At 44.3% G+C, this 16,792-nt stretch overlaps 2 protein-coding genes across 2 annotated transcripts in view; one reads left to right on the forward strand and one right to left on the reverse strand.

The window, feature by feature from the left end:
- The first annotated feature begins 2,932 nt into the window (after positions 1 to 2,932).
- LOC138355646 (uncharacterized) lies at positions 2,933 to 4,003 on the forward strand. The gene has a single exon (XM_069310966.1). It carries the CDS (start codon positions 2,933 to 2,935, stop codon positions 4,001 to 4,003), a length of 1,071 nt encoding a protein of 356 aa, XP_069167067.1.
- A 1,086-nt stretch (positions 4,004 to 5,089) lies between these two features.
- Positions 5,090 to 16,792, reverse strand: part of LOC123750212 (rho family-interacting cell polarization regulator 1-like) — a 44,428-nt gene continuing 32,725 nt past the window's right edge. The window contains exon 5 of the mRNA XM_069310967.1: positions 5,090 to 5,242. Within this exon, the coding sequence (XP_069167068.1) occupies positions 5,090 to 5,242 (153 nt within the window). The remainder of the gene's footprint in view (positions 5,243 to 16,792) is intronic.

Here is a 16,792-nt window from a genome sequence, read left to right on the forward strand (position 1 = left end):
GGTTGTGTGGTGTATATGTAGAGGGTTGTGTGGTGTACATGTAGAGGGTTGTGTGGTGTACATGTAGAGGGTTGTGTGGTGTACATGTAGAGGGTTGTGTGGTGTATATGTAGAGGGTTGTGTGGTGTATATGTAGAGGGTTGTGTGGTGTACATATAGAGGGTTGTGTGGTGTACATGTAGAGGGTTGTGTGGTGTATATGTAGAGGGTTGTGTGGTGTACATGTAGAGGGTTGTGTGGTGTATATGTAGAGGGTTGTGTGGTGTATATGTAGAGGGTTGTGTGGTGTACATGTAGAGGGTTGTGTGGTGTACATGTAGAGGGTTGTGTGGTGTACATGTAGAGGGTTGTGTGGTGTACATATAGAGGGTTGTGTGGTGTACATGTAGAGGGTTGTGTGGTGTATATGTAGAGGGTTGTGTGGTGTACATGTAGAGGGTTGTGTGGTGTACATGTAGGAGGATAACTGGTGCTTGTGTGGTGTACATGTAGGAGGATAACTGGTGCTTGTGTGGTGTACATGTAGGAGGATAACTGGTGCTTGTGAGGTGTACATGTAGAGGGATAACTGGTGCTTGTGTGGTGTACATGTAGAGGGTTGTGTGGTGTACATGTAGAGGGTTGTGTGGTGTACATGTAGAGGGTTGTGTGGTGTACATGTAGAGGGTTGTGTGGTGTACATGTAGGAGGATAACTGGTGCTTGTGTGGTGTACATGTAGGAGGATAACTGGTGCTTGTGTGGTCTACATGTAGGAGGATAACTGGTGCTTGTGAGGTGTACATGTAGAGGGATAACTGGTGCTTGTGTGGTGTACATGTAGAGGGTTGTGTGGTGTACATGTAGAGGGTTGTGTGGTGTACATGTAGAGGGTTGTGTGGTGTACATGTAGAGGGTTGTGTGGTGTACATGTAGGAGGATAACTGGTGCTTGTGTGGTGTACATGTAGGAGGATAACTGGTGCTTGTGTGGTGTACATGTAGGAGGATAACTGGTGCTTGTGTGGTGTACATGTAGGAGGATAACTGGTGCTTGTGTGGTGTATATGTAGGAGGATAACTGGTGCTTGTGTGGTGTACATGTAGAAGGATAACTGGTGCTTGTGTGGTGTACATGTAGGAGGATAACTGGTGCTTGTGTGGTGTGTATGTAGGAGGATAACTGGTGCTTGTGTGGTGTACATGTAGGAGGATAACTGGTGCTTGTGTGGTGTACATGTAGAGGGATAACTGGTGCTTGTGTGGTGTATATGTAGGAGGATAACTGGTGCTTGTGTGGTGTATATGTAGGAGGATAACTGGTGCTTGTGTGGTGTATATGTAGGAGGATAACTGGTGCTTGTGTGGTGTACATGTAGAGGGATAACTGGTGCTTGTGTGGTGTACATGTAGGAGGATAACTGGTGCTTGTGTGGTGTACATGTAGGAGGATAACTGGTGCTTGTGTGGTGTATATGTAGGAGGATAACTGGTGCTTGTGTGGTGTACATGTAGGAGGATAACTGGTGCTTGTGTGGTGTACATGTAGAGGGATAACTGGTGCTTGTGTGGTGTATATGTAGGAGGATAACTGGTGCTTGTGTGGTGTATATGTAGGAGGATAACTGGTGCTTGTGTGGTGTATATGTAGGAGGATAACTGGTGCTTGTGTGGTGTACATGTAGAGGGATAACTGGTGCTTGTGTGGTGTACATTTAGGAGGATAACTGGTGTTTGTGTGGTGTACATGTAGAGGGATAACTGGTGCTTGTGTGGTGTACATGTAGGAGGATAACTGGTGCTTGTGTGGTGTACATGTAGAGGGATAACTGGTGCTTGTGTGGTGTACATGTAGAGGGATAACTGGTGCTTGTGTGGTGTATATGTAGGAGGATAACTGGTGCTTGTGTGGTGTACATGTAGAGGGATAACTGGTGCTTGTGTGGTGTACATGTAGAGGGATAACTGGTGCTTGTGTGGTGTACATGTAGGAGGATAACTGGTGCTTGTGTGGTGTACATGTAGAGGGAAAACTGGTGCTTATTGGATAACGTTTAAGTAGATAAAGTTTGGATTAAGTAGATAAAGTAAAAATAAACTAGTGCAAAGTGGATAACTTTTAAGTGGATAACTAACACGTGAACGCAGACAACCCATCATGTCGACCACCCAAGATTTCCTATGAACAAATTTGACACCTTGTCTAAGATCTAATATTTCTGAACATTTGATTCCGTCTTTGACTTTAATAAAATCATTGTCTACTACGAGTGACAATTAATATTATAAAATAATATTAAAGTATAAACCACGATAAATTACACAGCTAAAAATCATGCAAAAATATGAAAAGCAAATACAAAATTTTAGCATGCAAACGAGACGCATAAATTACACTGATAACGGCAGAAGATCCTTAAATAACGCTGAGTTTTCTTAGTTGGCTTTAAACTACGGGCTCACCATAGCCCGTGCTACTTGGAACTTCGTACCAAGTAGCGAATCTTTAACAACAGAAAATTAGTTGGCTGAAAAAGGTTCTCGCTAACGTGTATTATTGCCACGTCCCTCGCTAGTTCAGCACGGCTATGATGGCTCGACATTGATGCTTCCGCTTGTGTGCCAAGTAAATATTGGTCTTCAAAGTTTATTACGAAATGACATCATGTGAAGTGGCTGGGGCGAGGCTGGAGCCCTACAATGGTCGACCTGTGTAAGGACGCACACAATGGGATGTTATAAGGGTGTAATTGGGTGATTGTGGCCACTATTTCTTGCCAATTTATTAAATATTGCTAAAACTTGTATTTATTACAAGAAGCAACTGTATTTTTTTATATTTTATTTACTTGAGCATTTTTTACTGACATTAAGTCTTATATAGAGGACATCATCCGGATCTTATATGGGGGACATCATCCGGGTCTTATATGGGGGACATCATCCGGATCTTATATGGGGGACATCATCCGGGTCTTATATGGGGGACATCATCCGGGTCTTATATGGGGGACATCATCCGGGTCTTATATGGGGGACATCATCCGGGTCTTATATGGGGGACATCATCCGGGTCTTATATGGGGGACATCATCCGGGTCTTATATGGGGGACATCATCCGGGTCTTATATGGGGGACATCATCCGGGTCTTATATGGGGGACATCATCCGGGTCTTATATGGGGGACATCATCCGGGTCTTATATGGGGGACATCATCCGGATCTTATATGGGGGACATCATCCGGGTCTTATATGGGGGACATCATCCGGGTCTTATATGGGGGACATCATCCGGGTCTTATATGGGGGACATCATCCGGGTCTTATATGGGGGACATCATCCGGGTCTTATATGGGGGACATCATCCGGATCTTATATGGGGGACATCATCCGGGTCTTATATGGGGGACATCATCCGGGTCTTATATGGGGGACATCATCCGGGTCTTATATGGGGGACATCATCCGGGTCTTATATGGGGGACATCATCCGGGTCTTATATGGGGGACATCATCCGGGTCTTATATGGGGGACATCATCCGGGTCTTATATGGGGGACATCATCCAGGTCTTATATGGGGGACATCATCCGGGTCTTATATGGGGGACATCATCCGGGTCTTATATGGGGGACATCATCCGGGTCTTATATGGGGGACATCATCCGGGTCTTATATGGGGGACATCATCCGGGTCTTATATGGGGGACATCATCCGGGTCTTATATGGGGGACATCATCCGGGTCTTATATGGGGGACATCATCCGGGTCTTATATTGGGGACATCATCCGGGTCTTATATGGGGGACATCATCCGGGTCTTATATGGGGGACATCATCCGGGTCTTATATGGGGGACATCATCCGGGTCTTATATGGGGGACATCATCCGGGTCTTATATGGGGGACATCATCCGGGTCTTATATGGGGGACATCATCCGGGTCTTATATGGGGGACATCATCCGGGTCTTATATGGGGGACATCATCGCCCCTGCCAGTGCGTCCCCAAGTGCACTAGGGGACCATTCCGTGTCTGCCACACACATGCACTAATACCCGACTCACACATCCTGTGGGCTGTATCCTAGGGATGTGTACTCACCTAGTTATACTCACCTAGTTGTGCTTGCGGGGGTTGAGCTCTGGCTCTTTGGTCCCGCCTCTCAACTGTCAATCACCTGGTGTACAGATTCCTGAGCCTACTGGGCTCTATCATATCTACACTTGAAACTGTGTATGGAGTCAGCCTCCACCACATCACTTCCTAATACATTCCATTTATTAACTACTCTGATAGTGAAAAAATTCTTCCTGATGTCTCTGTGGCTCATTTGGGCATTCGGCTTCAACCTGTGTCCCCCTAGTGCGTGTACCACCCATGTAAAATAATCCATCCCTGTCAATTCCCCTGAGAATTTTGTATGTGGTGATCATATACTCATCTAGTTGTACTCACCTAGTTGTGCTTGTGGGGGTTGAGCTCTGGCTCTTTGGGCCCGCCTTCCAACTGTCACTCAATCAACTTATTTTTTCCACACACACACACACACACACACACACACACACACACACACACACACACACACACACACACACACACACACACACACACACACACACACACACACACAAACACACACACACAAACACACAACACACACAGACAGTATGAGTTATATATGTGGAAATGTTATGAGGAGCACAACCCAAAAAAAGAGAGAGTGGACAGGCGTCCATGGCCAAGCCACCGTCCTCCTCCTCCTCCGTCATCTTCAGTCCTCTGTGATCAAAGCTGCCACGCTGCCTGCTCCACCGGAAGCTACCACACCAACCAATATTGCAACAGGAAAAAGGTTTTTGGGACTTGATATGGAGGTGAGGCGGCTTAGAAGTGGGGAAGGGGGGGAGGGGAAAGCCGGGGGGGGGGGCGGGGGTTGTGGTGCCAGGGGTGGGGAGGGGGGTTGCTGGGGGAGGCGGGTCTGTTCATTAGTGCTCATTTTCCATTTCTTTTCAAACTTGTTGACAAATTCTATTACCACCTTCCCTGCCGGTCCCCAGTCGTGCGACGCATTACGACTAGCACCGGACGCCTGTTTGTGCTAGTTTAATACGAGATGAGCGTGGAAGGGGCACACGTGAAGGATGAGCGTGGAAGGGGCATACGTGAAGGATGAGCGTGGAAGGGGCACACGTGAAGGATGAGCGTGGAAGGGGCACACGTGAAGGATGAGCGTGGAAGGGGCACACGTGAAGGAAACTTGTGGAAATGGGAAATAAAGTGTGAGTTATGAAAGCAAGTAGGTTGTCCACCTCGCTGGCACGATGTGTGTGCGTGTGTGTGTGTGTGTGTGTGTGTGTGTGTGTGTGTGTGTGTGTGTGTGTGTGTGTGTGTGTGTGTGTGTGTGTGTGTGTGTGTGTGTGTGTGTGTGTACTCACCTAGTTGTGTCTGCAGGATCGAGCATTGACTCTTGGATCCCGCCTTTCGAGCATCGGTTGTTTACAGCAATGACTCCGGTCCTATTTCCCTATCATACCTGGTTTTAAAATTATGAATAGTATTTGCTTCCACAACCTGTTCCTTAAGTGCATTCCATTTTTCCACTACTCTCACGCTAAAAGAAAACTTCCTAACATCTCTGTGACTTATCTGAGTTTCCAACTTCCACCCATGTCCCCTCGTTCTGTTACTATTCCGTGTGAACATTTCGTCTATGTCCACTCTGTCAACCCCTGTTGTAGATTTAGGGGCGACGACGATCGTGGGATCGGATGCGCCTCGGCGTACCCGATAAGGGTTAATCGCGAAGCCTGGAAAGGTGAAACGCCAAGCTTAATCGTGAAACGAGTGACGCCAATCACTTGAAACTAATATGCCTCGCGGCAAAGAAAGGCAAGCGGGCAGATGATCCGGGAGCCCCAGGAGTCCCACAGGGTGACAAGCACCGGCCCCGCTCCACACAGAGAACACCAGGTAACAAAACCAAAACTCGGCCCCAATTAAAACGCAAAAGTCATCCAGTGTCCTCGGGCAGAGCAGGAGCCAGCCGCCCACCACGGCTGATGGCACACCAGGAGCCCAACACGGCTGAGGGCACACCAGGAGCCCACCACGGCTGATGGCACACCAGGAGCCCACCAAGACCCGCCAACTCCCGGCACCTCTCCGCCAAACCAGCGCCGGACACCGTCACTCCGCCGGGAGAACCAGCCAGAACACGTCAAAAAAAATCTATCAAAAATTCCGGGACCCAAGGCGATATGTGCGCCAGGCGTCGTACGACCGGACCGTTGAAGAAGAATGCCAAACGGCAGTATGGCAAATCCAAAACGCGAAAACAGAACGTGGCCCCCAGACGTCCACTCGTCGTCTAGGTTGAACCAGGAGTCTCAACGAAATCAGTTGAGTCGTGTGTAAACCGTTTTTCATTCATAAACAGGGGGTTTGGCGGGTGCATGGAATCACTTTTGGGTCTTTGTTTGGAGGACGGGCTGCACTTGAAGATCAACTCCACACTTGAAGCTCAGCTCCACACTTGAAGCTCAGCTCCACACTTGGAGCTCACCATATAATCTTCATCAGATGCGAAACTCCTCCACTAACTTCTTCCATGCAAACCTGTAATTCCATTACCAATCCGTTTTCCTAATAAAATATAAATACATATATTTACACCGAAATAAATTCCTCCTTTCGATATCTCTTCTGCACAATAGCTCAGCCACAGTGGGAACTCCCCCATTTTTGGACAAGTCCACACTGAAATCAACCCACGACGCCCGCCGGGGGCTTCGCCCCTCAGTCACTCACTGACCTCAGGAGAGTGTGGATGTGCTACTCCTGTCTCTAGCATGTCCACTCGTATCTCTAACTCCTTATATCTGTTCACTATCTTTATAAAATATTCAACCTATGTATATAAACATCTCCTACAATCGCTGGGCACACGATCCAGCACTAATAAACAATCTGTCAACTATTTAAGTGAGCTTACCACAGAAATGATGGACGACACTTGCCCACAACGCCCCAAAATGGCGCTCTCTTGATCATCCACCAAAACCCAGTTGGACTGCCTCTCAAGCCTCCTCACAGTCCCGACTTGAGTCTACGAAGTCGCCTGGCAGGCATCACACAGAAACAACTGCTTGCTAACTCAAGTGACATGTTACGACATCCGTCGGCGTCACGTTGTTACAAGATGTCGACATCTTATTCCATCTAACTTTTATAAGATGCTTATCCTATGCTTTTATTCTGTTAAGTCACTCACTGACGGTTACCTAATAAATTCCCTTCCTCTGACATCTTAATCTCTGGTCAGGTGAGTAGAATAACCCTCACCTGGCAGATCCACTCCGCTAGGCTACCTGGGGCCATAACAGGAAGCATATGTACTTACAATGTACAACATATTGACATGGCACACACGACTTTCGTTTCTAGTACAGTATTGACAGTTGGCAGTCAAGACGACTTGGGTGAAACTTGATGGGCATCAAGACAACCTGGGTGACATCTGGTGGCCGTTAAGTCAACTTGGCTGACATTTGGAGCCTTTCAAGACGACCTGGGTGACACTTGGTTACTGTCAAGATGACCTTGTGGCCGTCAAGACGACCTGGGTGACACTTGGTTACTGTCAAGATGACCTTGTGGCCGTCAAGACGACCTGGGTGACACTTGGTTACTGTCAAGATGACCTTGTGGCCGTCAAGACGACCTGGGTGACACTTGGTTACTGTCAAGATGACCTTGTGGCCGTCAAGACGACCTGGGTGACACTTGGTTACTGTCAAGATGACCTTGTGGCCGTCAAGACGACCTGGATGAGAACTGGTTGCCGTCAAGACGACTCGAGTGGCTGGGGGTAGAAATAGCCTAAGCTACTCTATCCCTTTGAGATGTAGTTCTTTCTTGTCTCAATAAACATACTTGAACTTGAACTTGACTCGAGTGACACCTGGTGGTGGGAGAGAGACCACAGCCATCTGTCGCTATGGCCGACTCCGCCTGTCCTGGGCTCTCAGTACCTCTCCAACTTTGCTTGCACTGGACGAGAAATGAGCCAAGTTTGATGGCTCCCTATCACAAGTCACTAACTTACATGCCACACTCCCTCCTCACACCAGAGGCGATGTAGTGCGTGGACCAGGTGTGTGGTGGCGTGGGCCAGGTGTGTGGTGGCGTGGGCCAGGTGTGTGGTGGCGTGGGCCAGGTATGTGGTAATATAGGTATGTGGTATATGCATTTGTGTTGCTCACGTGGCCCCACAAAGTGAGGTGATTCGATGAAATATCTATGCCCAAGTTGACGACCGAGCGCTGTCAGATCTTGGATATAAATAGTCTCACAACTACCAAGATTTTTGTACAGTCGTGTGGTCTAGTGATTAAGGTACCAGGTACACCAATGTGCACAGTGCTCCTGGCTGTTTGGGTTCGAATCCTTCTGGGGTGTGGAGTTTTCAGTTATATATATATATATATATATATATATATATATATATGTATATATATATATATATATATATATATATATATATATATATATATATATATATATATATATATATATATATATATATATATATATATATATATATATATATTCCTAATGATTTAGCACTTTCTTCTGATAATTACCTTACCTTAGGCAAGAGCTTCCCATGGATGCTAAAGAGTGCGGCTGAAGCTCTGATCGATACCCTTCTGAGTGGTCAAGGTTAGGGGAGGGAAGGTGATGAAGGGTCGGGAAGGTGGGGAAGGGTAGGTAAGGAGGTGAAGGTTAGGAAACGTGAGAAGGGTCAAGAGGGTGGTGAACAGTAGGAGAGGTAGTGAAGGGTAGGCAAGATAGTGATGATGATGATGATGATAGGTGGTGTTGGGGTACCCGGGTAGTGATGAAGGTAGTGTGTAGTGAAGATGGTTACAGTGATGAGGGTAGTGTGAGTGAAGATGTTTACAGTGAGGCAGATAGTGTGTAGTGAAATAAGTCCCACTACTGATGGAAGCTGCCGCCTGTTATCACTATAAGGCATCATGCTTGTGTGGTTTTCATCATGATGTAATTGGCCTCTCTCCCAGGTTTGCCAGTAGATGGCGTCATGTTTCAGGGCATCTATCTTGAGGTTATCTTGAGATGATTTCGGGCCTTAGCGTCCCCCCGGCCCGGTCCTCGACCAGGCCTCCTTTTTCATTACACACACAAATCACAATAGCGTGATGCATCAAATGAACAAATCCACAAGGACCGTGATGAGGATTCGAACCTACGTCCGAGATCGCCCCAGACGCTTCCTTTGTGGTCGAACTCCTTTTTGTTACACATCCCCCAAGAAGCAGCCCGTAGCAGCTGTCTAAATCCCAGGTACCTATTTACTGCTAGGTAGCAGGGGCATCAGGGTGAAAGAAACATTTTGTCATTAGTCTCCGCCTCCACCAGGGATCGAACCCGGAACCTCAGGACTACGAATCAGAAGCGCTGTCCATCCAGCTGTCAGGCGCCTGTGAGGGTTAGGAAACATATTTGTTTAGGTATGGGTACATATTTTTCTCCTCTCATTAATGGAGGGAAAAGTATTTGTATGAATTAGCCCTGCCACGAGAGTAAATCAGATGACCAAATCACAAATCAGAAGATAGAGAAACAATAACATTTCAGCCCATCCGGGACCATTCGTGTGATAGATGGTATGAAACTATGTGCAAATATATAAGGTAAGAGAGTGAGGTGAGGTGCATGTAAGAGAATAAGGTAATTTCTAGAAGGAAGGAAGGAAGGAATTATCAGAAGTACCCCAGCCATTATGACTGTGTTACACTGGGAAAGGGTTAGGATAGGGATTTGGGATGGTGCCAGGGGAAGGAATGGTGCCCAACCACTTGGACGGTTGGGGATTGAACGCTGCCCTGCATGAAGCAATACCGTCGCTCTACCATCCAGCCCAAGTGGTTGAGCATAATTTCTATAAGAAAGTAAGAATAAGGTGAAAAATAAGAATAGGATGAAAGGTATGAATTGGATTAATGTAAGAATGAGATGAAGGAAGAATGGTATGAGGTAATAATAAGAAGGTTAGGAAAAGAAAGGGGGGTAAGAAAAAGGGGTTAGACTTAAGTCAGGTCACATTTGTTAGGAAGGTTAGAACATTTGAGTACTGTGAGAGGGAAGAGTCAACAGCAACAAAGCCATGACCAAGGTAAGTTGGGTAGGTTGGGTGTCAGAGCCCATTCACGGGCTCTGACACCCGTGAATGGGTGTCCTGCCTCTACTCTTCACAGACGGTGTCTGTGAAGAGTAGAGGCAGGAAAGATTATTTTAGAAGACCAATCAATAGGATGATTAGAGTCCTTATCATGACAGAAGAGAGCATGGTTTGTGTCTGCAGACTTAACACTTCTTTTGTGTCCCTTAAGTCTGTCATTTGGTGTATGACTAGTTTCACCAACGTATCGAGGAGAAGACGAACAGGAAATAAGTCCTAATGGCTTATAGTCCTGCCCCAAGATTCAATTTCCGTTACAATGGTTTGGAGCTCCTAGAGATAAATTTTTTGGCGGTGAAAGGTCTTTCGAAGACAGCGTTTGGTTGTCCCCACCATCCACTCGTAGAAGCCTCCATACCACGGTGCTCTGGGGGATACAACTTTCCAGTGGCACTGTCACTGATTTAGAGCGATATGTACTACTGGGCCATTCCAGACCTCTCTCAGGCATGGTTCCCCAGCCACCAAGTTGGACCCATTATCTGAGATCATCAACTTGGGACAGACCAGCAGGCAGCAAACCTGTGAGTGGTCTGTATGAATGCTTTGACACTCATGTCGGGGTCACTTCTAGGTGTACTTCCCCTGTGAATAAGCCCAAGTGAATAGGCAGATGCAAGCCTTCACCGGAACTTTGTCTTTAGTGCCTGTTAAGGTTATTGCTCGTGTAGTCTACATCAGTGGTCTCAAAAGGACAACTCGTTCCGTGGGGAGTGGTGGAGGTCGTGAATAAGGACACACCCGAGTGTCACATCTCCGGCAGACCACACAGGAATTTAGTATGGCCTTGACAGTCTGGTGACCTTGAGAAAGCCAGAACTGTTATCTCAATGAGGTGAGGATATCTAGTACCCCACCATGCAGAGTGCAAGGTTTGTGTATATGTAATACAATTAGACTGCTTACTCTGCGGTTACGAGAGAGAAACAATGGGTGTTTTATTTCTAGATCAATCTGGACCTGCTGTAAGCTAACCCTTCACCTTAAAATGTTATAGCTCTCTGGATTAGTCCAGAGACCCAGAGCATTAATAGTTTTTACAGGAAGGTTTTCAAAATCTTCCCCATAACTTTCAGTTTGGGCTTTTTTGACCCAGTATTTTAGGACACCTGAGAATTTGTGTCTGATTCCTATTTTACTCAGGAAATCAAACAATTTACGTGATGCCTAATAATTGGCTAAGTTCAGAGTACCGAGCAGAATCAATTACCAAAGTCTGAGGTGGTTCTGGTTTCTTGATGTCAAAGTGAATAACCTTAATGGGTTTAACACTATGTTTACAGAAAACAAACTTTTACAGGTTTAGGTTTAAATTTTAATTCTTTTGTTCCAGATATTTTTAAGAAAAATTCAATGAACACTCTACTGATTAGAGCCTTTGTTTTATGTTCGAATTGGTCTAATTTTGATTAAGAAATTAATTTCCCAGTGAATTTTTTTCAAATAATAGTTATCCTTCGCATATGGTATATACCTTTATAAGGAATTTCTTAAATAAGAAGTTTCACCCTTCTTGTAGGATTACTACAGAAGAAAGGGATATTAAATAAATTAAATTACCATTTTACGGCACTATTAATTTTTCTGTAAGAAGTCGATCGAGGAAACTTTTACAGCATTGTTATCCTCAAAGTAGGCTTTAGATTTATTTTTGTCAATACAAATACCATAGGCTCCCATTTCAAATTTAAAGATAAAGTGTCAACCCCCCCCCCCCTCCCTCCCCGTGTGCTCTAGTATCGTATATATGTAGAATTGTTCCAGCTGTAATGTTGGATACATCGGGAGTTCCATTCGGAACTTCAAGATTAGGATCCTTGAGCACCGGGGAGTATCATTCAGGACTGGATTACCATTATCCAAACATTCTCGAAGATTAGAAATCAATGTCATGAGTTGAATCATTCACTGCTGGAATCCGATCGTAAAATTCTAGACATTTGTATGAATGGCCAGTCGGATTTGAGAATAATTGAATCCTTATATATCAGGGAGCTGCGGCCTCTGTTAAATAGCAACCATTCGGCTGTTCAATTGTACACTGTAAGGCACAGTAGGCATTGTAATTTAATTTACATATCATGCTGGCATTTTTTAATTTTTTAGTTTACCATGATTTGTCTTTTTTTTTTACTTATTTCTTGTGTTGATGTTGTATATTGTTATTTTCCTTAATTAAGCATACAATACATTTTTTGGTGTTTAGTTTTGTTGGATATTTATGTTTTCATAAGATTTTGGCTCATATTTTACAATTGTCTTTTATTTTGCTAGTGTTTTACATACATTTATTCGGTTTGATTTATAACCTGTTTCGTTTGATATATCTTTTCTTTTGATCGGTAATTTTTTCAGTATGAGGTTTTTGTTTGCTAGTTATTTTATTGTGACTTCTGTTTTATTTCTTTAAGATCTGATGATGAATACGAGAAGTATTCGAAACATCATGCATTTTAAAGTAAAGAATCTGAAACAAAATGTTTATTATATCAATGGTTTTCCTTTTCATTTTAAAATTAGTAAATGGTGTATACATACATATATATATATATATATATATATATATATATATATATATATATATATATATATATGTATATATATATATATATATATATATATATATATATATATATATATATATATATATATATATATATATATATATATATTAGTATATTTTGGTAGCAGTCTTTCCTGTAGACATATATTATTAAATATGACCGAAAAAGTAAGATTAATAATTCTAACACGAATTTTCTCAATCTTTCGTACATTACGCTTCACTGTTGGAGGTAAATCAAAAATCACTTCTCCAAAATTCATTTTATTTCTAGTCTGACGCGACACGGGCGCGTTTCGTAAAACTTATTACATTTTCAAAGACTTCACAAATACACAACTGATTAGAACGTATCTCTGATTTTATATCTACATTTGAGTGAGGTGGGAAGGGTGATGTGGCATTAACACAAGACAGAACAGGAGGGGATATTAATAGGGTATTAAAAGTATCAACACAAGACAGAACAGAAACAATGGGTATTGAATAGAAGTGTTTGTAGAAAGCCTATTGGTCCATATTTCTTGATGCTTCTATATTGGAGCGGAGTCTTGAGGTGGGTAGAATATAGTTGTGCAATAATTGGCTGTTGATTGCTGGTGTTGACTTCTTGATGTGTAGTGCCTCGCAAACGTCAAGCCGCCTGCTATCGCTGTATCTATCGATGATTTCTGTGTTGTTTACTAGGATTTCTCTGGCGATGGTTTGGTTATGGGAAGAGATTATATGTTCCTTAATGGAGCCCTGTTGCTTATGCATCGTTAAACGCCTAGAAAGAGATGTTGTTGTCTTGCCTATATACTGGGTTTTTTGGAGCTTACAGTCCCCAAGTGGGCATTTGAAGGCATAGACGACATTAGTCTCTTTTAAAGCGTTCTGTTTTGTGTCTGGAGAGTTTCTCATGAGTAGGCTGGCCGTTTTTCTGGTTTTATAGTAAATCGTCAGTTGTATCCTCTGATTTTTGTCTGTAGGGATAACGTTTCTATTAACAATATCTTTCAGGACCCTTTCCTCCGTTTTATGAGCTGTGGAAAAGAAGTTCCTGTAAAATAGTCTAATAGGGGGTATAGATGTTGTGTTAGTTGTCTCTTCAGAGGTTGCATGGCTTTTCACTTTCCTTCTTATGATGTCTTCGATGAAACCATTGGAGAAGCCGTTATTGACTAGGACCTGCCTTACCCTACAGAGTTCTTCGTCGACTTGCTTCCATTCTGAGCTGTGGCTGAGAGCACGGTCGACGTATGCGTTAACAACACTCCTCTTGTACCTGTCAGGGTAGTCGCTGTTGGCATTTAGGCACATTCCTATGTTTGTTTCCTTAGTGTAGACTGCAGTGTGGAAACCTCCGCCCTTTTCCATGACTGTTACATCTAGAAAAGGCAGCTTCCCATCCTTTTCCGTCTCGTAAGTGAAACGCAGCACGGAACTCTGCTCAAATGCCTCCTTCAGCTTCTGCAGATGTCTGACATCAGGTACCTGTGTAAAAATGTCGTCAACATACCTGCAGTATATGGCCGGTTTCAAGTTCATGTCGACTAAGACTTTTTGCTCGATGGTACCCATGTAGAAGTTTGCAAACAGGACACCTAGGGGAGAACCCATGGCGACCCCATCTACTTATCAAGAAACTAACAACATTATATGGAGGACCTATGGCAATTCCACGACCAAGAGATGGCTTCCTGAACCTTGCAGGAATTAACCTCACTGAGGACCAAGTCACTCTCCTAAATCTGGGCATAAACTGTCATGTTATGTCCAGACCGAGTGAAATGGCCCGGAAAGTAGAGTTGGAAATTCTGTTGGACGACATATTCGACCTCGAGACACAAAAGAAGGTCACTACCAAAGATACCTTACAAGCAGAACTTATTGCAGAAGGAGGAAAGAATCGAGGCAACTACAGAAGCACCATACTGTCCCCCGAGCTTAAAGCGGCAGCTAAAAGCCTTCGTGAGAACAAGGAGATAGTTGTCAGGAGAGGTGACAAGTCGCCAATATATGTCATTCTTAAAAAAGACGAATATCTGGCGAAAATGAACATCATACTCTCTGACCAAACTAAGTTCCAAAGGGTAACGAAGGACACTACAGCCGAATTAAAAGCAAAGGTCAACAAACTGATCGAAACTGTAAACGCCAAGAAATCCGGACTCCACCTGCCAAAGATCATTGGGGAATATAAACCTGGATATGCGTATGGAAATGTCAAGACGCACAAGCCTGGAAACCCACTTCGGCCAATCATTAGCCAGATACCCACACCCACGTACAGACTGGCAAAGCGACTCAACGGCCTGCTGACTCCTTATGTTCCTTGCGCCTTCAGCCTGAAGTCTCCAAAGGAATTTGTGGACTTACTGCGGGGCACACGGGCCACAGGGATAAGAGCCTCGTTGGACGTAGAATCGCTGTTTACCAACGTACCTGTGGACGAGACAATCGGAATGATAGCCGACAGAGTGTATCGTGATCCAGCCTGTACTCCTCTTGACATGCCAGAAAGTATTCTGAGGAAACTACTCCAAGCTTGTACTAAAGAGGCACCCTTCTTGAGCCCGGATGGGCACATGTATAAGCAAGTAGATGGGGTCGCCATGGGTTCTCCCCTAGGTGTCCTGTTTGCAAACTTCTACATGGGTACCATCGAGCAAAAAGTCTTAGTCGACATGAACTTGAAACCGGCCATATACTGCAGGTATGTTGACGACATTTTTACACAGGTACCTGATGTCAGACATCTGCAGAAGCTGAAGGAGGCATTTGAGCAGAGTTCCGTGCTGCGTTTCACTTACGAGACGGAAAAGGATGGGAAGCTGCCTTTTCTAGATGTAACAGTCATGGAAAAGGGCGGAGGTTTCCACACTGCAGTCTACACTAAGGAAACAAACATAGGAATGTGCCTTTTCTAGATGTAACAGTCATGGAAAAGGGCGGAGGTTTCCACACTGCAGTCTACACTAAGGAAACAAACATAGGAATGTGCCTAAATGCCAACAGCGACTGCCCTGACAGGTACAAGAGGAGTGTTGTTAACGCATACGTCGACCGTGCTCTCAGCCACAGCTCAGAATGGATGCAAGTCGACGAAGAACTCTGTAGGGTAAGGCAGGTCCTAGTCAATAACGGCTTCTCCAATGGTTTCATCGAAGACATCATAAGAAGGAAAGTGAAAAGCCATGCAACCTCTGAAGAGACAACTAACACAACACCTATACCCCCTATTAGACTATTTTACAGGAACTTCTTTTCCACAGCTCATAAAACGGAGGAAAGGGTCCTGAAAGATATTGTTAATAGAAACGTTATCCCTACAGACAAAAATCAGAGGATACAACTGACGATTTACTATAAAACCAGAAAAACGGCCAGCCTACTCATGAGAAACTCTCCAGACACAAAACAGAACGCTTTAAAAGAGACTAATGTCGTCTATGCCTTCAAATGCCCACTTGGGGACTGTAAGCTCCAAAAAACCCAGTATATAGGCAAGACAACAACATCTCTTTCTAGGCGTTTAACGATGCATAAGCAACAGGGCTCCATTAAGGAACATATAATCTCTTCCCATAACCAAACCATCGCCAGAGAAATCCTAGTAAACAACACAGAAATCATCGATAGATACAGCGATAGCAGGCGGCTTGACGTTTGCGAGGCACTACACATCAAGAAGTCAACACCAGCAATCAACAGCCAATTATTGCACAACTATATTCTACCCACCTCAAGACTCCGCTCCAATATAGAAGCATCAAGAAATATGGACCAATAGGCTTTCTACAAACACTTCTATTCAATACCCATTGTTTCTGTTCTGTCTTGTGTTGATACTTTTAATACCCTATTAATATCCCCTCCTGTTCTGTCTTGTGTTAATGCCACATCACCCTTCCCACCTCACTCAAATGTAGATATAAAATCAGAGATACGTTCTAATCAGTTGTGTATTTGTGAAGTCTTTGAAAATGTAATAAGT

The sequence above is a fragment of the Procambarus clarkii genome, chromosome 68 (genome assembly GCF_040958095.1).
Source record: "Procambarus clarkii isolate CNS0578487 chromosome 68, FALCON_Pclarkii_2.0, whole genome shotgun sequence".
Taxonomy (NCBI): domain Eukaryota; kingdom Metazoa; phylum Arthropoda; class Malacostraca; order Decapoda; family Cambaridae; genus Procambarus; species Procambarus clarkii.